General features: G+C 50.9%; 1 protein-coding gene across 1 annotated transcript in view; it reads right to left on the bottom strand.

Annotated features, from left to right (window-relative positions):
* Positions 1-25,665, bottom strand: part of ATP6V0D1 (ATPase H+ transporting V0 subunit d1) — a 38,972-nt gene extending 13,307 nt beyond the window's left edge. Inside the window, exons 1-2 of the mRNA XM_060650479.3 lie at positions 25,440-25,665; positions 1,444-1,615 (exon numbers count right to left, since the gene is read on the bottom strand). Coding sequence (XP_060506462.1) covers positions 1,444-1,615; positions 25,440-25,569 — 302 coding nt within the window. The 5' untranslated portion in view covers positions 25,570-25,665. The remainder of the gene's footprint in view (positions 1-1,443; positions 1,616-25,439) is intronic.
* Positions 25,666-25,824: the final 159 nt, after the last annotated feature.

The following is a 25,824-nucleotide window of genomic DNA, read 5'->3' on the forward strand; positions in this document are numbered from 1 at the left end:
GTGGCCTGCCTGGCTGGCAAGGCCAGAACATTCACCAGGAAGCTGAGAGAGCCTTGTGCAAATAAGGTGAAGGCTGGGCTCTGGCAATAAATTTGTTGCTTCCTGGTATGTCCCCGGCTCTGGCCTTGAGGCAAGGGATACACAGGCCCAGGCCAGGAGCTAACACATGGGATACTTCGGTGTGACCCCCATCTCAGCAGCACAAGACATGGCCCATCTCTGGCCTCCTGCCCCAGCAGGACTATGTAGTCTATACCTTGACCAGAGCCAAGGAGGTGTAATTACAGGCCCAGCCTAGACAGCAGGGAGGCCCCCAGAAAGGAGGCCTGTAGCCAGGAAAGAGACTGCTTCCCAGCCTGGGTAAGTTCCCTGAGCCCTTCAGGGGTCCCAGCCTGTGGCCTCTACCCAAGGATGGATCCCTTCTGGCTGCAGTCTCCACTTGAGCAAGTGGATCTTAAGTAAGTGGCTGCTGCTTGCTGGGGGTGGGAATCAGGACAGGCAGGAAGCACCCTAGTGGGGCAGGTGTGCCAGTTTCCAAGGAGGAGGGTGGGAGCACCGAAATCAGGGAATGATAAAGGCGCAACAGTACCCAAAAGTACCCAGTACCCAGAAACACTTCCCCACAACACACACTCACACACCACTAATGCAGAGCACATTCATTTAAGTTAGCCACTGATCACACCTCTGGGGCCATCTCTTTGTTAACCAGGCCCTGGCTAATGGCTCCTGGACTATCCAGGCAGAGACGGCCTATCTCCCTGTTTCCACAGGCACACCTGGCAAGCAGAGGCTGCCTCATCCAGGTGCCCTCCCCTAGCCTGTAGGGTCCTTTCTTCTGCTCAGGTCCTCCAGGAGCTTAGTGGAGGCAGGACTACACCCAAGGGTTAGACAACGGGGAAGCTGGGCAGCCATGGTCATAAACATGTGGGCTTGGTCCAGAATTGGGAAAGGCAGCCAGGTGTTCAGCCTTCCCCACTTCTCCCTGAGACCCAGGGCCATGGACAGAGAAGATGGAGAATGGCCTCAGCCCAGACAGGCCCAGAGGGCCTGAATGGTCCATTCCAAGAACTTGGCTCTTCAGAGCTCTGCCATCCCCTGACCTCTGACCCCAGTCTGGGAAGTCAGGACCTAGTGAGCATTCAGTGTGGATGCTGCAGGGTGAGTGAGGCAAAGTGCTCCCATCATCCTTGGTCTCCTCACCCCAATCTCTGTAATACCAAGGGTGCAGGGAAAGGGGCTTCATCCAACATTACAGTGTGGAATCCACAGCAATGAAGTGGCTGGTGGTGGCTTGGAGGCCCAGGGCTGTTGAATAACCAGCTCAGCTACACAGCCCAGGAAGACTCTGTGGGCAGCTGGCCTAAGCGCATGCTGGCCCAGATGCAGGAGGAGCAGCTATCCTGCCCAGTGGGAGGGGAAGGCACTATAGGGCACACTTACGTAATGAAGTCCAGGAAGCTGGCGAGTGGCTCATAGGCGTGGTTCCTCATGTGGCGGAACTCCACCACCATCTTCTCTTTGAGCCGGTCATCAATAACTGACACTGTTAGCGGCGATGCCTCATTGGCCAGGAAGTTGCCATAGTCAGTACTCTGCAGGTGCAGCTTCAGGTCTGAAACCCAAGGCAGGGGCGTGGGGAGTATGAGGGCTAGCCACACTGAACCTCTCCAGGACCCCAAAACCCCATCCGCACCCAACTCCGAGCCCCAGCTTCTCTGCTGTTGTGTCCTGGTGCTACCCTGACCTGCTGTCCCCACCTTCACCTCCCTGTTGACTCAGGGCCTACTCCAGGGCAGTCAGACCAAGGCTCTAGAGATATCCCAGACTCTTGGGCCATTAGCCAATACACTGGGCCCCAGAGTCCAAGCACAAGTAGAACAAAATGTTCCTCCAAATGACAAGAAGGCCTGGGAAACCCCAACGCAAGGTGCCATTCACCACCACCTTTGAGGCCCTTCTGCATGGCAGATTCTGGGATGGCTCTAACCTAGAGTAGAGTAAGACCTGGGCCCTACACTCCATAGCTGCAGGGTTAGAAGGGCAAGCCCACACACTCTAGGCATAAATGATGCAAATGAAATAAAGAAGAGGCCACAAGTGCAAGTAAGGTGGAGAGGACACCAAGACGGGACCGAGAGGAGGAGAGAGCATGCCAGGCTGGGCCACATCAAAGGGCAGGGACAGGAACATACAAAGGTAACAGCCAGCAGGATGGCCTGAGTGACAAGTGGCCTGGAGGACAAATGAGTGACATGAGGGGGAGATGAGGCTGGGAAAGGAGACAGCCACTGTACAAGTGGCTGGAGGCAGACAGGCTGATCCTCTGGGCTCTTCTGAGCAATTAGGGATGGGGCAAGGGAAAAGGGAGGAGAGGACAGAGAAGAAGGGCCTGGGTGGGCAGGACAGGTGAGACCCAGTGAGCTCAGGGCAACAACCTAACAGCTGCCTGGCTTTTGCCCTTGTCTCCCACCCCCGGGGTTATTCTCCAACCAGCAGCCAGAGCGATCTTAAAACACAAGGCAGAGCACATCAGTCATCTATACATCCTCATCTCAGGGCCTTCCCTGTCCCTCTGCCTAGAAAGGGGTGATCTCTCCTCACACATCCCCTCTTCAGAGACCTCTCCCACAGCCCATCACCCTGTTCCTTCACTTGTGCCTCCTTTCTTTGTTAACACTTACTCCACCTGTCACAGGACACATAAGCTCCATGATGGCAGGGATTTGGGGTCACTGCAGGACCCTAGAGCCTAGAACAGAGTATGTTCTGGTACGTTTTCATGCTCATTAAATATTTGGAGAATGGACAGAAGTCTGGGAAGAGTGTTGGTGAAGACAGCAGGGGGGTTTACTCCTGGATTTGGAAATGGGGGACACTGTAGCAGTGATGGCAGTGCCAAGGACAGTGGCTGGGAAGGTACCCATGTGTGCGTGCACATGTGTGTGTGAAGGCCCAACAACCAAGGCCAGCTTCTGCTGTAAGGGCCTGCATGCTTTATGTCTCCTGGGGACGTTGTCCAGGGAAGGACAGAAAGGGTCACATTTGTGAACTTCTCCACAAGCCTCCCTGATCAAGCCTTCCAACGTGTCTGTGGGCCTGGAGGGCCTTGCTACCTTGGGCTGCTGAGAAGGAAGGGACGGTGTGGCACATAATCCCCAGCGAAGCCCCTACTCCTGCAATCCCAGCAGGAGAATGTTCCCAACCTGGAGTTAGGAGTGCTAAAGGAGAGATGGAAGAATATGTGAAAGGGAGAGGTGAGAGGGAGGGAGGAGTTGGCACGCCCCTGGGTTAGATGCCTTCTGCCTGCAGATCTGGGTGGCACCCAGGTGGCAGGCAACACTCATGTCCTCTGTAGCTCTCAGGCCCTCACAGAGTGAACTTTAACCTCCTGAGGCCTGTAGAAGGCCTTCACCACCTGCTGCTTTTGCCACCGTCCTCCCACTCACACCCACTTCTCTCCACGGCCACCTAAAAGTGGGACAGAGCCGAGGGTGAGGTGGGGCAGGGAGAAGCCACCAGCCCCCTGCTTCACCCCCCATGAACTTGCTGCCTTTTTGACAAGGAAGTGTTCACACCCCTATGTCCTCAACCCAGGCCATCTGCCACGAGTCCCTGGCCTAGGTTCCATCCTCACCATGGTCTGGCCAAAGTCCACCTATACTTAGAATAAGGCCTGGGTAAGAGAAGGTGTTCTGCTCAGTAGTACTCAAGTTGTTGCAATATTTCATTACCCCCTTGGTTGTCAGAGAAAAATTCTTAACCACAACTGATAGTCATAACTGATGGTTGTGTAATGGTACCTCACCTTGTATTCTACCTCTAGTAATGGGCTTTATGTGTTAGATTTTAATATCCTTGACCCTGGGAAAATGCACAATTCTTTTGAACAGAAACATGGTTTATTTGCACACAACTGATCAGTTCTGAGAGATCGTTAATGTTCTCCAAGTGGTTTTCGTGGGTGTGAGAGTGAGAATATGAATCCATCCCTCTTCTTATAGTATTGAAATTAATTCCACTTAGTTTATCAAGTCACATTCATGCCCTGATTTTATACACTTGTATCTATCAAACATGATGATACTTGAAAAACAAAGTGGGCAAGGGGTTCTGGCCAGGGCACAGCAGGTGCCCAAATCCCCACTAGGGGAAGCTGCGGAGCGGACAGCAGCTGGAAGCCGGGGCTGAAGTGTGGTGTTCTGGGTCAGACCGTCTAACACAGCAGCTGCCAGACCAAACCTGTTCGTTTATCCACTCAACAACTGCAGCCAGCAGAGAACCCATCTCAGGCGATAAGACTCCTTCCTCTGCAGCTCTCACAGCTGGGCCTGGGGGCCAGGCCAGATGTGCAGGCCAAAAACCAGAGCAAAACCCAGTCCCCGTGCTAGGGACCCTCATGTCAATGACCCACTATTCTCTGGGATATCGAGTCCACGCCGTGGGCCCCCACCCAGGCCCCTGCCTCCTACCCTCCAAAAGATCTTTGCATCACACTGCTGGAGGCTTCCCTGAACGCTGTCCCCTACCACCCTGGCCTCAGCTCTCCAGAAGTGGGTCCAGCCTCGCCTTGCTCTACAGGGCTTCTCTTCACTGGGAAGGTGTGCTCAGCAACTTCCCCACTGCCAAGTACCCTCTCCCCTCTCCAGCTCCCATGGACTCTCCATGCAATACACTGGTCAAGTGGGAGTCAGCACCCCAACACTGGGGGGAGAAGCCCAGACCCATTCTAATTGGAAACAAATGGGTCCCTGCTGCGTACTCAGCCCCCTGCCAAGAGCAACCTGTGTGTCTGACCTCTCAGCCATGCCCATTTCAGATTTAGAAAAGAGCAACCAAGGGGAACACAAAACTTGTCTAGAGTCCCAGTCAGGTGTATAGAGGGGCTGGGATGTGGATCAAGCCTGGTGGTTTCTGTCATCTCCAACTCTGGCCTCCTGTCCTCCCCTACCATCTTTGACCACATTCTCCCACGGCCCTTGGCCCAGTTATGGACCCAGCTTCCTAGACAGGCTCTAGTCCTAGAAGAGTGGGCAGGTTGCAGAGGAGTGAGAGAAGCCAGGATATGTCCCTTACATGACCTGGAGACAGCCTGGACACTCACTGTCCACCTGACGTCATGACTCAGGGACAAGCACCTTTGGTATGACTTGTGGCAACAGCTATTCTTAGAGAAGCCAGGAACACGTGCATGCGAATGAGAGGAGCAAAGCTGGGGGTGGGCTCTTCTTTGCACACCCCCACCCCACTTTGCATGCATGGGGCTTAGCACAGGCCTTAAAGCAAACACCCCTGTGCCTTGGCTGCTGCGTTCTGCTGACGCTGCATCTGGGGAAGCCACGGCTCCCAGCAGTGCTGGAACACAGACGGGTGGGTGGTTTCTGCTGGCGTTTGTGAGATCAGAGCAAACCCGGGAGACTCTACCCAGAATCCTGCCCAAAGCCCAAGGAGTCTTCCTTACCAGGAAACTCATTTTTAAAAGCCCCCAGGGATGATGTCAAAGGGCCGTTCCAGACCACTTTCCCTGGCCAAGCCCTGCGTCTCCCTGTGACCCAGGGAGAGGGGACAGCCTGTCAGCCAAGAAGGCGACTTGGAGGCAGGCAGGCTAGCCGATCTCTCTGCTTGGACCACACAGGGTTTCTGAACCAGCTCTGACCCTGTTCAAGAAACCTGGCGCCCAGAACCAGTTACTGGCAGCCCCAAGCCCTTTAGACAGTCCTCAGAGCTGGGACAAGGCCTGCTAGAACCCCACCACCACCAGCAGCTTCCTGCTCTCTCTGAGGGATGCAGAGAAGGGGGTGTGACTGGGGGTGGGATCTGAACACAGGAGGAGAAGCCTGGAACTTGTTGAGAGCTTCGTGGGAGACCAGGCCACCCAGCCCTGGCTAAGGCCCCAAGGGCAGCCAAGGACACCAGGGGCTCTGGGAAGGCAGGAGCTAGTTCTGCTCTGCGCCCTGAGCTGAGCAGCCTAACAGCCTCAATGACAGCCCCTGAGAGCTTCAGACGTGCCTGGGCTGAGGCATGAGCAGTGTTCTGGTTAGCACACACTCAGGGGACCGCTCTAGTCTACCCACAAGCCCAGCTGTCTACCCCAAATCCTCCCATCCGTGGCCCGGCACCAGGAATGTCTGGCCAGCTTGGGAGCTCTCATAGCAAAAAACTTCCTCAGAGGCTGATTTCTCATGTCCAAGAAGATACTGCCGCTATTAGGAAGTTCTCTCTGCAGTCTGACCTAAACCCCTCCTCAAAGGAAGCCCACCAACTTGGTTTCCCAGTGCCTCTAGCCTCCCCTGAGGGCCTTGGGTTTGCTTCTCAGCACGCCTCACCCCACCCAGGACCTTCCCATACCTCCTCTGCTTCCCAGGGTCACCTGTCCCGATCTTACCGTGACTCTCTCCACAACTCTTATCTTCTGGCACCATCCAGGCCTCCTCACCACCATGATACCCTTATGCTGGCCTCCTGCCCCACATGTTGACTCCCTGCTCCCAAGTCAATTCTCACACCAGCACTAGAGTGAAGTCATCCAACTCCCAACATGTTGTCACCTTTACCCAGCGGCCTCTGTGGCCTCAGAGCTAGAGCCCTGCCTCCTCCCCACAGCCTGTGAGGTCCCATGCCCTCAACCCTAGCACCACCTCAGCCTCAGCCCTTGACTCTCTGCTCCACTGGTCCCATGCTTTGAGTAGGGTGACCTGTCTATGATCTCTGCCCCAAACAAGTGTTTCAGGGAAGTCTACAGGATGCCCTAGGGAAAAGCCCCTGAAGTACAGGAAACAGAGCTGATTCCTCAGGCCCAGTTAGAGAGGCCTCTGCCCTCCCTCCTCCACAGGGTGTCCCTGTCAGCCTTGAGGTTGCCTGTGTCCGAGACCATTGCCCTGGCTCCAGCAGGGTCCAGCTGAGCAATCTGAGGGCTCCTGGGCTGCAGCTCCACACCCATCCAGCATGGCCCTCAGGGCTCATGGGGCGCACCACAATCAAGCTGGCTCCATAGTTTCCCTGTCCTTCCACCCCCTGCCTGTCTCTCAGTCTACGTCTTTAAGGCCAGAACCTCTCAGCAGCAGAGTCCTGGCCCCAGATGGCACCTCTGATTACCACCCAACCCCTGATTAGCAAGAAGGCATGGGGACCGCTAGCCTGATCAGCAGCACTCTCTTCTCTGTGTGGGCCAAAGTGTGGGCTTGGCAGCCAGTCCCAGCCAGGCCTGGAGAGGTGGCAGCTGGGCAGCCCTATTCCCCATCCACTTCCTGAAACCCTTCCCAGATCCTGCCAGCCCTGAAAGTGATCTTTCAGCCCCTCCAGGACTCCCAGGGACAGGCAGCACATGGCCTCTCCAGCCCCCAAGCCTCTAGAGTCCCTCCCCAAGGGCTCCAGGGAGGCAGGAAGGGAGGGTCTTGGCCCATGCCAGGGGTTGGTCCCACATTGCCCCAGGGGCCCAGCAGGCACAGAGGCAGCTCCTGGCACAGTACACTAGGCGGGGCGGCCCCCTGCTCTAGACTCACCCACGGCCTCATGGCCCACGGAGGGGCCCTGCTGGCCAGCTGGCCACGGCATAGTGTGAGAGGACAGTGTGTTCCCAGACTTCACTTCTGCTTTTCCAGAGGTCACTCAACGATGCTCTCCTGGGGAGCTCAGGGGTTTTCAGGAATTGAGGACCGCTGAGTAAAACCAGATGTGCAAATATGCTCCCTAGAGCCCAGCATGCCCACCCTGCCACTCCCTTCTAGGGTGATGGAGCCTCAGAGATTGTTCTACCACTCCCCTCTGTCCAGGTGAGGGGTCTACTTTGAAGAGACTGAACGTGGGTCCTACCTCCAATGCTTGCTCTGCACCAAAGGCTCCCTAAGGCTGCAACTTCCAAGGCTCAAAGCAGGCAAACTCAGACAGATGGACAGATGTGGACAGATGGCCAGGCTGGTGGCCCAATGGAGCCACAGCCCCGCCTCAGCAAATGTGCTGTGCCTGAGTCTCCTCCCCAGGCTCTAGGGGTGGGTGAGACCTCTTCTTCATATCAGCTCCAAAGCAGATGTGTGCACTGGCTGGCTGGCTCTTCAGGGTCAGAGCATCACAGCTGGAACTCCCAACATGGAAACCATTAACCCTGAGTTTACCTGGGGCCTGCAGCATAAACTAAGCATCCTTTTCGCCCCCAGACCTCTGCCAGGGTCTGTCACAGGCCCCCCGCAAACTTCACATAACATCAGCTGATTAGTCCTGAGTTCCAACACGTCCTATCAAATGTCTATTCTTCCTCTGCTCCCTCAGGTGCTGCCTGCCATTCCCCATCCAGACATCCAGAAGCCTGTCACTGTCCACCTCCCCACCAACTGACATGTCCATAGTCTCTTGCTCACCAGTACAGGTCTACCCATTATCCAGCAGCTGGTGTATGCCACAGCCCCTGCCCCCTGTGCCCCCTCTGCAGCCTAATTTTGTCAGATCACTGGTTTTAAGACATCGCTCCTTAGGTAGCTGAGTGGGGTAGGGGAGTGAGAACCTGGGCTTTGGAGCTACAGTGACCTGGCTTCAAATCCTGTTTTGCAGCTTGGTTCTGAGCAGCTTGTGGATCCCACTGGATCCAGGCTCTTGGCTGGTCACCTGGTGAAAGGCTATGCAGTGCCAGCCTTCCAGGGCACCCGTGACAGACACCGAACAGAGACAGTGTTAGAACTGAGCACAGAATACCATACTCCATCTCTCCTGGCAGAGAGGATCCTACCCAGAGCTTCCCAACCACGACCCTCAGCCCCAGTCAGGTGGTATGTGTTCTCGTCTCCAGCCTACTGCTCAGGCTGTCCTATTCAATACTCCACAGAATGCCCCTGCCCTTCCTCTTCCTGGTTTGTCCCAATCCTTCCCCTCTGGCATGTTCTCCCCACTGTAAAGGTTGTGGGGGGTCTTGTGCAGCATGGGCATGCAAACACACAGGTCCTGTTCTGCTGAAGGAGCAACAGAGCTGACTCAAAATCTGGGACTCCTGTCCCCAAGCTCAGGTCTCACTTCACCTACCAGCAAGATCACATAGAGTTCTGGGCAGCCCCATGGATGTGGACAGAGGCTAGGACCCAACTCTGCACCATCCACCACACCCTGAGCTGCCGCCCTGAGGGCCTTGTGAGCAGGCAGGAGGTGGTGCAGCCAAGGGCAGCTCCTGCTCCGTGGGAAGCCCCCAGGCTGGCGGGCCAGCAGTCTCGGGAAGAACCTGGAGTCCGCTGCTGGCATGGCCACATGCAAGTTACTGAGTTTCAGCTGGCGTGAAGCAGAGCCCCTGCAGGGAAAGGACAGTGAGTTCTCCTTCCTCAGTCCCTGGACCAGCATTTTGTTTCATGCTGGAGGCCTTTCAGAGAGGTGAGGCTTTCACGGAGGGGGATGGGACTGATCCACAGAGGTGGTCCAGCTGACACTAGGGACCCGTGGCACTACTTGCCAGCATATCAGATACAGGGATCAAATGAGAGTGTCACTCCCCATGTCCAGGAGGCAGCAGGATGTCCGACCCAGGTTTACCACCCTCCTCTCTGCTCTAAGACAGGTGGCAGGTGGTGGTAGAGCCACATTTAATTACACTTAAGTTCTTAGGAACACCTTGTCCTTGAGGTGAGAGAATGAAAGCATCCCTCACATCCCATGAGGAAGTCCACCTATCCGACAGTCAGGAGGGTGCCAGGCAGGCGACAGCCCCATGTGCCAAAGGGAGGGGCAAAACTGGTTATTGCTGCACCCAGGGCAAGTTCCAAGCAACTCTCCTCTGAGCGGAGATCCGCCTGGATATCCCCTCACCAGAACATCCCCACCCAGGCCCTAAGGCTCCATTGGGACTGGCATGTCCCAGGAGACACAGGGCTTGGAAGGCAGCTTGCCTGTGTTCCCCTGCCACAGCCCAGCCTGAGAACCAAGCGGCCCAGCCTCGCCCTGGGAGGCAGGGGCCACACCTCTGCGGCTGCCCTGCACTTTGACCTTGAGCAAGCTCTTCTCCAGGCTTGTCACCACAGTTGTAGAACCTGCAGGTGGCAGTGGATCTGGGCCTGCAAAGAAGAGCTTCTTTTCATTTTACCAAAGATGTTAAGTTTGCTTGGGTGTGAGTGAGAGAGGTAAAGTGGTCCGGCATGGCCAGGGGCCAGGCAGCCCAGAGAGGGCCAGCTGTGGCACTGAGCTTGCTCAAAAGCCGGCCCATGCCCATGTCTGGTTCCCAGGGCCCACTGGCCTGTACTGCCTGAGTGATCCTGTCAGCCTTTGATGCTGGGCTTCTGTTCTACAAGCATAGGCCTCTGGAGGAAGGATGCTAAGAAAAGCTGAGACTCACTCGGATGGGGGAAGGGCAGGTTTAGGGCCCCCAGCGGCTACTGTTCACAGTGAGATTAAGTCAGGTCAGGCTGGAGTATCCTGCCAGCTCCGCGGTGCTTAGAGCCAAAGCTATGGAAATAGTCGTTTTGCTGAGACTTAGGCCCTATGGATGGGCTCACTGGATCAAACCTCATTTGGGGCTATAAGCCATGCTGCTCTTAGCACAAAGTTGCATTTACTGCAGCTCACAGAAACTGGAAACAGCCCAGGCCAGAAGCAGAGTTGACCCATTTTATACCCATGACCAGCAGAGCCAAGAAGCTTAGGCCAGGCAGGAAGTGGCAGGAGCAGTAAGCATCCAGGCTGGTCCTGGATAGCACCCTCACACCCATTTACCCAACCTGCTCAAGGACCTGGCAGGACATGTACAGGGTAAGCAGTAACATGCCAGACTGAGCATGATCAGTGTGTGGATTTGGGCCAGCCCTGGGATAGGTGGGCACCTGCTCAGGGAGCCTCACAGCAGAGGCTAGGTTCAAATGACAGAAGCCAATGGAGGAATGGGGGTGACAGTGAGGCATGGAGCCTGGGCCAATAGAAAAGGGGGACCCCATCTTCCTCCCAGGCCTTGCCATGTGGTATCTGCCTTGGAACTTAAAGGGGTAAGGGGGTGGTGAAGATGGATGAGCTACCACCCATGACCTGGCAGCCTTAGGGCCCTGTGTGCTGGGTCGTGTTATAGCTCATTCCTTGACTCCCAACCCTTTAATGTCTACATTAGATGACATATGGCAAGGCCTGGGAGAATGGTGAGGGGCCTCAAAAGCAGGGCCTCTTTCACCTGACCACCACTTCCTGAATGGGGGGCCAGGCACACAGAGGCATGATTTAGGCATCCTTTAGTGAACATATGCAGGAATAAGAAAGAAAGGACCAAAGAATATAGAGTGATTGGATAGGAGGAGCCAAGACAGGTGTCAGGAGGTTGTAAGCAAACCCTTGGCCCTCACCTGGACCCAACTTCCCAGGTAAAATAAGAGGGCTGAATAGGGTTACCTCCAGGGGGTTGGCCAGCTCTGAAACTGTCTACCTGGTCAGACCTAGGTCACATTGACTCTCCACAACTCAGCCCCTGAGGGCCACTCAAGGGCCTAGGGTGAGCCTAGAGGCCTGGCTACCCAAGAAGCAGCCTTGGCACAACCAACGGCAGGTGCAGGGGAGGTCTGGCTTTGTGGAGCCTCTGAGCAGCCACCAGAGCAGGGCCAGGCAGGAAAGGCTGAGTTGCAACAGTGAGGACACCAAGATGACTCCTTAGAGGGGAAAGCCCCATCCACCAGCCAAATGCAAAGCCTCAGCTGAGGTTAAGGCCTGAAAAAAACTGCTGCCTGAGTAGCCAAGGAGAGACAAAATCTGGGCAAGTGCCCAGGGCCAGGCCAGAGTTGGCCAGGAAAGCAGTGCCCAGCACCCAGTCAGGGCCGTTCCTCCACATACCCCTTTCCCCTGCCACAAGTTTGCCTCCCATTCCTCAGGACCATGCAAGTTCACTAGGGGCAGCCCCAGTCCAGCTCTCAAGCTACAGGGTGCTGGATGCAGATAGGTAGAGCAGGTATCAGGCTACACAAGAGCAGTCTAACCTACTAATTGGACCTTCAGAGCCTTGACCCTCCTGCCTCTAAAAGAGGAGGAATATTCCAGTGCAGGACAGATTTAAAAAAAAAATCAGCCAAGACGTGTTAAATGAGGCAGAAGCCAGGGAGGTCAATGGAAAGATCCCCCAAATTGGGGTGCAAAGGGGAGAGTTGTCAATCACCTGATAACAACCCCTTTCCAGCATGACTGTAACATACCTACAGTGCCTACAGAGTTTGGGGTGCCTGGTGTGGACCTCTCCCAGAGTCACTCTACCCACACGCTCCTATATATGTGCCACATGAACACCTATGCGTCCTAAAGTGCTGAAGGAAGTAGGGAGGAGTCTGTCCTGAGGATCAATTTTCCCTCTCCTGGAGGGACCAGGGTTGCAGGACAAAAGTGGAAGCCACCTGGGGAAGAGCGGTGCTCCTGGGAGGAAATATGGCCCTGACCCCAGGCAGCCTCAAACTCCTGCTCGGGGCCTATAAGACCCCTGGTTCATGGCTAGTACACTGTCCTCTGCCACTCTGACTGAGAGCTGCCAGCATGACCCAGGTGGGGGTAAATGAGGACAGACTGACGGTAAAGGCTGGAGCATTGTGCACTGAGCATGAAGGTGGAGAGCCTCAGAGAATGTCCCCTGGCCTCTCCTTTCCAACCCAGGAAGCCGGGGCACCAGGAGGTGAGAGCAGGAAGAAATGGACAGACAGGAGACACCTAGCTGTGAGTCCTACTTAATCTGAGAAGGCCAAATGGGACTTGGGTGAGGGAGAGAAGTAGGGCCCGGGACAGAGTCCCAAGGGACAGTGGCCACAGGCAGGTGCTGTGCAGAAAAGCAGAGGAGAGGCAGCCTGGGTGACTCACTAGTCCAGCCACACCTCTCTCCCCGGCTCTCTACCAGCCAAGTGGTCCTGGCACACCCCCTTGTGGCCACAGGGAGGATGGCTTTGTAAACAGCAAGGGGCTCCACTCTTCCTCCCTCTCAATGCCCCACCAATCTAACCCCTGCCTCAGACTTCTGGTCCCAATCCCCCCCAGCCAGCAATCCCTGGGGGAGGAGGCTACAGGCACCCATAGAGCCACATAGGAATGTGTCATAAAGAATCAAGGTAGACAGGAGTCTGAGAAACCCAGAATGGAGACAAGGTGGGCTTGACTCTAGTCATGAGGGATTGGTTGGCCGAGGAGCAAGACTGGAGAGACTGGAGAGGAAGTCTGGGCATCCTCAGTCCCCTATGCTTGTTTACTAGCTCAGCCAGATCCTCCCAAGTCTCCAAATCCCTTTATCCAGCTCTCTACCCGACCCCACCCCACCCCCTCTGCTGCCTAATGCTGTATCTTAAAAAAGCAGGTGCTGGGGCACATGCCTGGCTCAGTCAACTCTTGATCTCAAGGTTGTGAGTCTGAGTTCCACGTTGGGTGTAGCGATTTCTTAAAAATAAAAAATAAAAAAAAATAAAAAACACTTAAAAGCAGGTGCTCAATAACCCAGAAACAGGACAATCTATGCCATGGCACACCCCTCCAAGATGGGGACCTTAGCTTTTCCTCCCCTGTACACCAAAGCCCAGCACTCTGCCAGCACAAATAATGAGCTGTCACCCATATGATCACATAAGTATCTATTGAGCATTCACTCTGGCTAGGCATTGTGCTATTGAATCCTCACAGCCTACAAGCAATTTCATTTTACAGGTGGGCAAATAAGCTTCGAGATGCTAAATCACATGCTTAGCATCACAGAGCTGGCCAGAAAGGAAGCCATGGTCTGCCTGATGCCCTGCCTCAGGTCCCGGCAACCCAGGCTCCTGACCCCAAGCAAGCACAGATGAGTTACAGGAGAGGCCACTACATCATGTCCTCACACCTATTCATTCTTGATGCAGACCCTCCAACAACCTGGAGTGTGTTTGACTGCTGAGCCCAAAGCACAAGAACAGCTACAAGTCAGTAAAAGGGGCTGGGGTGCTGTAGCAGGCACCGTGACTACAGTAGGGTGGCTGAGTGGGAGGTCCGACAGGGGGGCCAGGGACCAAACTATTGGAAGCATATTGGGCACTCAGGGACAAAGGTTCCTTCCATCTCATTTCAAATCTAACAGCCCTGATGTGAGCTTGCTCAGTGTGTGCCACTAAGAAGGAAGGGTAGACTAATACATTCCAGAAGGGTTTTATGCAAAATATTTAAACTAAGATGTTGGGACCTTTCCTTCTCTACCATCCTGAAACCCTGGTCACACAGAAAGCCTATCTTCAAGAGTCCTGGATGGCTTACATTTGCCTATGCTGACGCCACCTCAAAAGGCCCTAGTCTTGGGTACAGACACTGGCTCCACCTCAGAAACCAGGCCCGAGAAATCACTGAGTAAATCCATGAAAAAGTGTGTTCTCGCCCAGCAGAGCAAGTTCTGACACGACCCCTGGGGCAGGGCTTGTGAAACAGGGGCTAGCAGGTCCCCGTGCTACAGTACATACATACAAAGTGCAAGATGTAATCAGGGAACAGAGAGCAAGAAGGGGGGTGTGGAGCAGGTGAAGAAGGCAAGAGAAAAACAGCTGAATGAGAGGTGAGCAAAACAAAAACACAGGGGCCCCGGGTCACCAGCCCTCAACTACCATCTGGGCTCTGAGTCTTCAGGTGTAAAGAGAAGGGGCCCAAAGGGGGTTCCGTAAGACACAGAGCAGCCCCACAAGGCTATGAATCAAAATCTGGAAGTCAAATGCCCAGGGTCACCAGCAGAGATCTCATCTTGGGTGGCTGTTGGGTGTGAACAGCTTCTCTGCATACTTACATGTTCTAATTTCCTTTATTTTAGATACCTTTATCAGATGTCTTAAATTATAAAATATTTGTTCACTGCAATACATCCAAAGAGTACATAAAATAAAAATGCACATGTTCCTCCCTAGCCTCTCCGATCCCTCTCTCCAGAGGCTGCTACTCTAGACCAATTGGCATCTGTGCTTCTCAACACTTTTCCATGTGCATATAATATCTTATTAAAATGGGAACACATTAACAACATATTTCTAAATCAGTCCTTATAGAACTCCATGCTTTGCAACACTTGGCATAGTATCCTACGGTAAGGACAGAACATGGTTTATTTAACCACACCCCTGTCGATGAATATCCTGTTGGTTCTAACAGGTTGCTGTTACCACCAAGGCTGGTGTGAACACCTCTATACATGGCATCCTGTGCTAATCTAGAGGGGCACAATCCTGTGAGTGGGGCTATAGGGACGCAAGAGAACAAACATATACAGGCATGTTTTAACAAGGTGGGTAAAACCTGTCCCCCAAAAGGTCCACACTGAGTCACCCTTCCACCAACTTTACTTTTAGAATTAAAAAAAGAAAATACGTTTAGTCAAAAACAAAAACAAAACCACCAGCATGCCCAGTCATGCAACAGAATGCACGGCAGGGATCAGAAGGGGAATCCCTGGCTGTTGCTCTCCCTGCGCCACTTGCCAAATTAGGCTCCACGCCAGGTGTCCTCATCAGACCACACTTGTGTCCACTTGGCCTGTCCTTAAGGCTGTTCCCCAGCCTCCTGGCAGGACTCACGGGCAGCACTGGGCTTCTAAGGGAGACATGCCCTGGCTGCGAGCCAATAGATGGCCGAGTGTGGGCTGAAATGCTGCCAGCCAGCCAGCGTACTGACGACTTCCAGATTGGTATCTTTAGTGCTACTTCCCCTGAGCTCCAGACCCACACAGCCACCTCCCTCAGACTCTCCCAACTCAGCACATCTGAGACAGAACACCTCCTCTTCCACCACCCTATCCATACCCCAAACCATCTCCTCCTCTGGTGGAGGACCCACCAATGATCTGTGCCAGCTCATCGATTACTGGGTATCAAGGGTCTCTTCACTCAGCGATGCCACTGCCTAGGGACATGGGACAACACGGATCCTCAAAAGCTGAGGGGAACACTTCAGGTGTGTATGGGGCCAGGCCCTCATAGCTCAGAGACTCCAGGTGCTTGTTCCCTTCATTCTGCAGTGCAAACTCTCCTGAGTTATTGCCTTCTCCCAATGCCCCTGAGCTCCTCTCCCTTGTTTGTGGCCAGTGGTCTGTCAGGACCGTGTTATCTCTTCCTTCAAAACACATCCGACTCAGAGGAATTTGGACTGAGCTAAGCTCGTCTTCCTGTCCAAACAATGGTCCTCTAACTTCAATAATTCAATACAGTCTCCTTTGACCAACAAAATGCAATATACAAAATATTTCCAGGCAAAACTATAAACAGACATTTCCCACACATTGACCTTGACCCTAACCCTAAGAATCTCTATACCTTCCCTTTTTTTTTTTTTTAATCTTTTTACACATCCCTCCTGAACTGTGTGTCCAAGACACCCAAAGCTTTTTCACGAACCAGCCTGATGCACCTATCCATACTCAGCCATGCACATCCCTGACATGTGTCCTACTCTCTTCCCAGTTCCTAAAACTCCTCTGACACCCTATGAAGTTTCATGTTTCTGAGACTGCTAGCGCCATTATTCTTCCCACCTCCTTGGCCTTGCTGATTTTTTTAAATAACAGCTTTACTGAGATATAATTCATATGCTATACAATTTTCCCATTTAAGGTGTATAATTCAATCGGTCTTAGCATGTTCACAAAATTGTGTGATCATCACCACCATCAATTTTAGAACACTTCGTTCAAAGTAAACCCTGTACCCTTTTAGCCATCATTCCCCACGTGCTCCCGTCCCACTAAAATGTACCCTATGCCTACTGTATATTCGATGGTGTCTGTCCATTAGACAGGCACACTTGCCCCCAGGCAAAACCTGTGTGACATGTTTTCTTTACCCACTCAGAGGCCCAGTGTGGCAACTGTCTCCTAGGAGTGATGGGAGGGAATGACCATGGTGGGAACAGCTGGCTTCCCTAACTGTTCACCTGGCACCAGGCCCTGCACTTACACTTCACACATGTCTCAAAGAGATGCTATTAATATTTCCCACAGTACAGCTGAGGACAAATGACTTGCCCAAGGTCACAAAGCCAGTAAGCGACTGAGCTGGGATTAGTTCCCTAGTGAGCTCTGCTCTGTCCATATGTTATCTCTGCCCATACAGTCCATGCACTGCTGTCACCTTCTAGTCCCACTCTCCTCTGTTCTCATTAAGGTCACCATGACCTCTAAAAAAAGGTCACCATGACCTCTGAATGGTAAAACCAAGTGGAAGGCTGTCTGACTTTACTTCAATCTCTTGGCCACATTTGGCATTCATCACTGTTTCTTTTTCAGGTTCTCTGCTGGGGCTACCCACCTATTAGGAGATGCCTTTCACCTTTCTGGAAGGACCCCTTTCCTGGGGGAGGGTCTCATGTTGAGCCTCTCCTCTTCTGACTCTATGCTCTCTCTTGGAGACAGCAGCCACACTACTACCCTGATTCCCAAGGCTGTATCCCAAGTTCACACTCACTCCAGAACACCAAAAATAGCCTGCACATCATCACTCAAATGGCTCACAGACCCCTTAATCCCATCTTTTCAGTCTTTCTCCAAACTTCTTTTCTACATCCCACCATCATTTCACTCTGCCACCTACACAGCTGCCTATGCCAGAGATGAGGACATCAGCTTTGACTTTTCCTTCCTCCTCAGTTCCTTATCCAACCCCTCAAGTCCTATCAATTCCTCTTCCTAAAATTCCCCCACGATCATCCTTGCCCATGCCAAAGGCAAGCTGTCATCATCTCTGACCTGTATTGCTTACAAAACTCTGCAAATTGTTCTTCCCACCTCTGGTATGGCCCCCACCTCCAATCCACTTTTCACACTGCAGGTACATTCTAAAGGACAAGTCCAATAGTTTTACCTGCCCATCCCTCACTCAGGACAAAGCACTTCCTCTACAGCTTTTGCAATCCTTCAAGAGCTGATCTCTGTCTTACTCTGCAGCCACACTCCTAGCCACACCACGACTTGCCACTCCCAGAAGACACCACTTACATTAGCATTTGCAGTTTCACGTGACTAGAGATTGGCCAAGCCCCGCCTACAGTATTGCTTTCTTCTTCCCATAAGACACTGTCTCTTGTGAAAAGATGTTGAAATGCAGGAGATGTTGTAATGAAGACAAGGAACTCAGAACAAAGAGGGATAAAGTGTTCTAGAAGACAGCCAGCACATCATACATAGGGACTCTCAATTATGGTCCCTGAGTATCTAATTCACTAGCTTTCCTCCTCCTGAATATTAATTATAATTCTTTACAAGAAGGAGATGGCCTGACTGGCCTAGGTGCCTCCATTCCAAATTAGAAAACTGGCATCTGGCATCCATCAGCTGAATTGTGACTGCATTAGCTAGCCATATGCTTTTCTCTATTTTCCAAGTTCCTGAGTAAGAAGAGAGCTAATCCAAAGAAAAATCCTGCAAACAATGACCACCCCAGTAGCAATGAGAACTCCTTAGACTCATTCTGATCTAAATACCATTTTCCAATAAAAAGAACCAGGTATCTGGGGCACCTGGGTGGCTCAGTTGGTTGAGCGTCCAACTCTCGCTCAGGTCATGATCTCACGGTCTGTGAGTTCGAGCCCCACATCAGGCTCTGTGCTGACAGCTCAGAGCCTGGAGCCTGCTTCAGATTCTGTGTCTCCCTGTCTCTCTGCCCCTCCCCAGCTCGTGCTCTGTCTCTCTCTGTCAAAAATAAATAAACATTAAAAAAAAAAAAAAAAAAAAGAACCAGGTATCCTAAAAGAAATGATGACAGTAGGTCTGGGTCAGGAAATGTATGAGATAAAATTAGAACATACTGTGGGGTGCCTGGGTGGCTCAGTCGGTTAAGCATCCGACTCTTTATTTCAGCTCAGGTTATGATCTCACAGTCGTGAGATTGAGACCCAGATTGGGCTTCATGCTGGATGTAGAGTCTGCTTAAGAGTCTCTCTTTCCCTCTGCCCCTTCCCCACGCACGTGTGCGCTCTCTCTCTCTCTCTCTCTCTCTCTCTCAAAAAAGAAAAAATTGAACATACTGTCATCTAGAAAGTAAGAAAAGCTCTCAAGGGCTACAGGGTTGTGTCAGAAAGACTTGACAGCCTGGGGCACCTGGGTGGCTCAGTTGGTTAGGCAACCAACTCTCGATTTTGGTTCCAGTCATGGTCTCACGGTTAGTGGGTTCAAGCCCCAAACTCTCAGTGTGGAGCTTGTTTGGGATTCTCTCTCTCTCTCTCTCTCTCTCTCTCTCTCTCCTTCTCACTCTCTGTCCCTCCCCTACTTGCACATGTGCACTCTCTCTCAAAATAAATAAACTTAAAAAAAAAAAAAAGACTCAACAGCCTATTGAATAAGCTCCCACTGGACAAGGGACAAGTCAAGCATCAATACAAAGATTGAAAGACAACAAAAAATATCAAAATCCATGTGTGCATTATGATACTATACAAACAAAAAGACCAAACAAACCTCATTAGTCATCTTTGAAGGATTTTGGAGAACCAACTCATTATTTTGAAAATTGATAAATACAGGAAAGAACCAAGCATTTATCCTATCTTGCTTATACAAACTGTATTTCAGGGTTAAAATTAGTAGAAGTTTCCAATCATAGAAGTATTCAAGCTAGCAAATGCAGAAGGAAACATAGGATTAGAAAAATCACCATTTTGTAACACCTAATAAAATAATGGTTCTAGGCAATAAATGTCCATGATTCCTTATGTCACAAAAAGAGAAACAACTAGATATTATGTGTCTCCCAATGGAAGTACAAAATCACCTACTAAATATTCTTTTCAAAAAAACTGAACTACAATTTGATCAAGCCTCTAAATCTAACTACCATTTTACAGGAAAAACATGGACAGAGGAACATGTTCAATTATAAACACATCAAGGATGGAGTCAGCAAAACTGAGATGCAAGGGGAAATCCATAAATCAAATGACCCAGTTTCCTCAATAAGTAAAAGGAGGGGTGCCTGGGTGGCTCAGTCGTTTAAGTGTCTGACTTTGACTCAGGTCATGGTTTCATGGTTCGTGAGTTCAAGCCCCGGGTTGGGCTCTGTACTGACAGCTCAGAGCCTGGAGCCTGCTTTGGATTCTGTGTCTCCCCTTTTCTGTGCCCCTCCCCTGCTCACACTGTGTGTGTGTGTGTGTGTGTGTGTGTGTGTGTGTGTGTGTGTCAAAAATAAATAAACATTAAACAAAATTTTTTTTAGTAAGTAAAAGGAAAAATAAGAGACAGAGAATCTATATATTAAAAGACCTGAGGCTCCTGGGTGGCTCAATCAGTTAAGTGTCTGACTCTTGGTTTCAGCTCAGGTCATGATTTCACAGTTCATGAGTTCGAGTCCCACATTAGCCCTCCTTGGGATTCTCTCTCTCCCTCTCTCTCTCTCTCTCTGCCCCACCCCTGCTTGCTCTCTCTGTGTCTCTCAAAAATAAATAAATAAACTTAAAAAAAATTTTTTTTTAAATAAAAGACCTAAGGGGCGCCTGGGTGGCTCAGCTGGTTGAGCATCTGACTCCTGATTTTGGCTCAGGTCATGATCTCACGGTTCATGAGATCAAGCCCCATATCGGGCTCTGCACTGAGAGCACAGAGCCTACTTGGGATTCTCTTTCCATCTCTCTCTGCCCCTCCTGCACTCGCACACACTTTCTCTCTAAAAATAAATAAATAAACATTTAAAATAAATGAATGAATGAATGACCTGAGACCACATCAACCAGTTAAAATGTATGGATCATATTTGGATCCTGACTGAAAAAAATCATATGTTTTTTTCAAAGTTTATTTATTTATTTTGAGACAGAGAGAAAGTACGAGTAGGGGAGGGGCAGAGAGAGAGAAGAGAGCAAGAATCCCAAGCATGCTCCGCACCAGTGCAGAGCCCCACGCAGGGCTCGAACCCATGAACTGTGAGATCATGACCTGAGCCGAAGTTTGATGCTCAACAAACTGAGCCACCCAGATGCCCCTGAAACATATCATATTAAAAAAACCCACAAACATCTGGGGGGCACCTGGGTGGCTCAGTCAGTTAAGTGTCCAACTTCAGCTCAGGTCATGATCTCGGGGTTCTTGGGTTCAAGCTCCATGTTGGGCTCTGTGCTGACAGCGCTGAGCTGCTTGGAATTCTCTCTCCCTCTCTCTACTCCTTCCTGCCTCTCTCCCCCTTAAAAAAATTTTTAAAAAATCGGAGGTAACCAGAGAAATCCAAACACTAAATGGATATTAGATGATATTAACAAATTATTTTTTCTTTTACAGGAAGAATAATAGTATTGCAGGGTTTTTTAAAAAATTAGTCACGACCTTTTTCAGAGATATTGAAATATTTACAACTGAAATGATTTGTTGTCTTGGATTTACTGCAAAATAATTTCGGAGTTAGGGAGCAAGTAGAGCTATTATTGAAACAAGATTGATAACTGTCATGATGACAAAAATCGATCATTGTTGCAGTTGTATGATTATTACGTATGGGTTCATTCTACCATTCCTTCTAGTTTGTAGATGTTTGACAATATCCATAGTAAATAGTTTTAAAGAGAAAAGAGGAAGGGAGAAACTCCAGAGGCCAGAACTGGAGCCTCGCTCACACCTGAATTTCCCACATCCAGACAGACAAATTAACACCAATGCTCTTAGGCTGAACCCAGGGTCAAAGCTAAGAGTTCAGGTTCAGAACTATTATAATGCCTCAAATAGCTGCTTGGCTTGTTTATATGGCCCAGGGGCTGGCACACAGTAGGCCTTCAGGAAGTGTTTCTTGAATGAGCAAACAAACATTTGAACATTGAAGGAACACTATATATGCTCCTAACGTCCGAAATACATCATACAACCCAAAATTTGGCAGGCCTTTGTGGAAGGTGGTGCTCCATACCATCAGTATCTGCCCCCACAGTCGATGCTAAGGAGTCAGAGGCTTCCTCCCCTGGGCTAAGCCTGTTTTTCAAAACAAGGGTCTGGGTTCCCAAAAGATTTGTACCCTTGTCCCCCCACAATCTGCCACCCAGGGCTTCTTTTGGTCCCTCTGTCCGGCCCAACAATTTCTGCCTTGACATGCTGGTCTCTCTGCCTGAAATGCTCTTCCCCCCAGCTCTCTGCATGGCTGGCTCCTTCTCATTGTTCACATCTCAGCTCAAATATCCTTATCTCAGCAGGGCCTTAAGCCGCCACACTCTCTAAATAAAGTTCCCTTGTGATTCTCTATCACTTCTCCACTGTCACTTTCATGGGTATTACCTTCAATATGTAATTATATATTTACTTCACTTCAAAATATCATTAACAGGGGTACTTAGCTGGCTCAGTCAGAAGAGCATGTGACTCTTGATCTCAGGGTCATGAGTTCGAGCCTCATGCAGCATGTAGAGATTACTTAAATAAAACTTTTTAAAAAATAAAATAACAATAACAGCAGCTAACACACTGACTCAGCATTTACCATGTGCCAAGTTCATGCTAAGGGCTTTATATGAATTATCTTGTTTAACCTTCATAACCAGGCCATGAAGTAGGTGCCGTTATTAATACCATTTTACACATGATTAAACTCTGGGTAGAGATGTTACATGGCCACAGAGCCATGAAGTAGTAGAACTACATTTGTAACTTCTATGCAACACTGATCTCTTAATATCTTCCCCCTGCCCCCACTGACCTCCATCCCCAGACTATGAAGGTCAGGAGAATATCATGCCACAAAATATCTCAGCCCCTATCACAGTACCTGGCATAAAATATGTGCTTCGTAAGTATATGCTGAACAAATGAAAACATTCAAAGTAATACTGTATGATTTCTCTTTGTGTATCTCTGACCCACCTCCTCTTCCCCAAAATTCCCAGCACAAGACTTAGCTCCCAGAAGGTTCTATACATATCTAGAAACACTCAGAGTTAAAAAGTGCTTTTGAGACCAACCAACTCTGCTCCCTAAGTTTACCAAAAAGATAGGACCTCTCTGGGTTCTTTCCCCTACCTCTGAGTATAGACTATCAAGCAAGATGGACAATGGAGAACATATGAGCTTCAGAGGTCCTAAGAGACTGAGTTCTAGCAGAAGAGATCAGTAGCAGAGGCCCTGATGGAGTGGAATCCAGGGAGGAAGGCTAGGGTATGGTGGAGGGTATCCACTTACCCTCTGCCCAATGCCCTGTGCCTTCTGGGAACTGTCCAACACCTGATGCAGATTTCTTTGGAAACCTCATCACTTCAGGACACACCTACTGATCTCACTAAGGACCAAAAGCTTTGTTAGTCTCCCCTCCCCTCTCTTCTTTCCCCTGGAGATATGAAGGCAAAAACACCCAGCAACAAAGTCCGCTGGTGTCAACTTCAGAAGAAGAGAAGAACTTTATGCAGAGGATAATGGGGTTTCTGGTCACTCCTGCTTCTGGTTATCCCCAGCACCTGAAAGTTTTGAGCATCTCCAACACACAGGATCCCAAGAATCCCAAATTCAATGTTGAGAAACTTCTAGGAAAAGAGCACAGACAACCACAGGAAATGTAACTGGGTGTAGAGGACAACATTCTAGGCTAGCATGACCACAAAGAGGCTCTAACATGGGGTGCTACTGGGGGTGGGCCTTGAAGAGTGGGAATCACTGGGTTTCATGGAGATGAGAAGGACACAGAGGGAATGGCAGGTGCAATGTAGTGGAAACAAGAGCTAGCATTTATCTAGCACATATTCTGTGCTTGTTGCTGGGCTTCATATTCACATGTAAAAGCTTGTTCACATGTAAAAGCTTATGAAATAGTTGATGATAATATACCAGATGAAGAATCTAAGGCCCAGAGGTGTTAAATAACTTGTCTAAGGTAATCCAGTAATTACCAGGGCTGGAATTCAAACTCAAATTTGTCCATCCCTGGGGTCCATCACACCATACGCACCAAGAGTCTCAGGGTGGAATGGCTTGTGTGAGGGAGAGGAGTATGTATGGAAGAGCAAGGGAATCCTTGAATGAGACCCTAAAGATCTAGATGGTATGCCACAAGGCAGGCCATGTGCTGAGCAGTGCTGCAGGAAGAATGCCCTAACACATTTATGGAGGATAATGGTGGAAGGGGCTGTTGGGAAGATGGGAACCCAATGCCCCCAGAAGCTCTACACAAAGAGGAAGGACAGGCAACAGCATGAGTGAGGAAAGCCTAGAAAAGAACAAGTTTGCCAAATGCCAGTTGGTAATCAATGGTGTTCACCTTCGGATTTAAGCAAAGAATGATCTCCTTCCAGTCCCAGCCAGTCCACAAAACTCACATTGAATGCCAACTGTATGTCAGGCCCTGCCCCTGGCAGCCTCCCTCATTTCTCCTCCTTTTCCCAGGGAGGAAAATCAGGTGGTTGGCAGGCCCCTACAACCCAGCACCCTGAAGTGCTCTCCTCTCTGTCCCACCACCACTCTCAAAAGGGAGAGGAACAGCTTTTCTTGTATATTTATGTTAAAATCACAAAGTCCACAATTATTGTATTTTAATTTCAATAAGTTTTAAAATTTAAAGATATTTATTTTCACTTTGCTGGTCTAGTTTGCAAGATAAACAATAGCTGATTTTTAAAAATTGAATTGTCTTTTAACCTCAATAAGTTTTTGATGAGAAAATTGTCTCCGGATGGTAAATCATCTTCCCCCTCCAGCTATCAACCATGGGGCCAGCAGTACCTCTGCTCAAGGCTATCTCTTGAGGATCAGGAATGAGAACTTACATCCCAGCCACAATGCCCTTCACTATCACCTGGGAAAGTGGGGACTCAGGGACACTTCTAAATCAGTGAATCTGATGCAGCTGTGCCTTGGGGAATCAAAACCAGCTGAGAGCGGAAGAAAGGGGAACTCATCTTCCCATCATTCTTGTGCTTTTTAAAATTTTTGTTCCAAGAGCAACCTTCTTGCTGAGGAGGTGGGATTTATTAGCCAAATACAAGTATAGGAACTTGGAGGGTCACCTCTTGCTCCCCGAATCACTGCCTTCAGAAGACTCTGCACAGCCAGTGGTTCGGGGATGGGAGGAAACTCTCACTAGGTTGGCTCAGCGATTCCCCAGAAAGGCTCACCCCGCCGACCAGGACTAAGACACAGTGATCCAATATGCCTCGATGTATGTCAGGCGGGAAGTAGAGGACTTTTCCGCTTAGGTTTCCTAAACGTTGCCACGGGGCAGTTCTCTGGCCACCTCAGAGTAAAGAGGTTTGGATGGACACCTCTCGCATCGACCAACCACTCTCGAGAGACCCTCTTTTCCAAACTACACGGCAGGCATAAGGGGGAAGAGGCTGCCCCAAACGGAGGCTAACCACTGTTTTTCCTTTTTAAAGACTTGGTTGCGTTTGGGCCCGCGCGGAGCCACAGGTCGAGGCAGATTCCCTTCTGGGGCCCCCGCCATCGGCCCTTGGATTCCCAGCGAGACCTCTTAGGCCCTTCGAGAACCCCCGCCTCCGGTTTCCCCGCCCAGATCTCGGAACCCTGAGGCCTGGGCTAGTCTCCTTGCCGGCCTTTCAAGGCCCAGCCGTCCGGCCCCGCGGCTCACCCTCGAGCGTCTCGCACTGCACCAGGTTGAGGTAGTCCGCCTGGCTGAGCACCCCGGCCTTCAAGCCGCGCACCAGTCCCTCCAAGTAGCCATTGTCCACGTTGAAGTAAAGCTCCGGGAAGAACGACATGGCTGCGGCGCGGGTGGCGAGACCGGAGAACCCCGATCGGCCGGCAGACAGCACGATTCCAAGATCAGCTGACGCAGCGCCAGCAGCGGACTGTCAAGCAGGTCAGGTGATGAGCGAACGTATCACGTGACCACAACGGGGCGGAGCCCTAGTGGCGCCCGACTTCCGGGTGGTTTCATACGAATGCATTGCGCAAGTATGGGCCCTCTGGCGCCTGCGCGGCTAGGGTTGGCTTGCCTCTCGCGTCGGGGCTTG

Source organism: Panthera onca, chromosome E2 (genome assembly GCF_046562875.1).
Source record: "Panthera onca isolate mPanOnc1 chromosome E2, mPanOnc1 haplotype 2, whole genome shotgun sequence".
NCBI lineage: Eukaryota > Metazoa > Chordata > Mammalia > Carnivora > Felidae > Panthera > Panthera onca.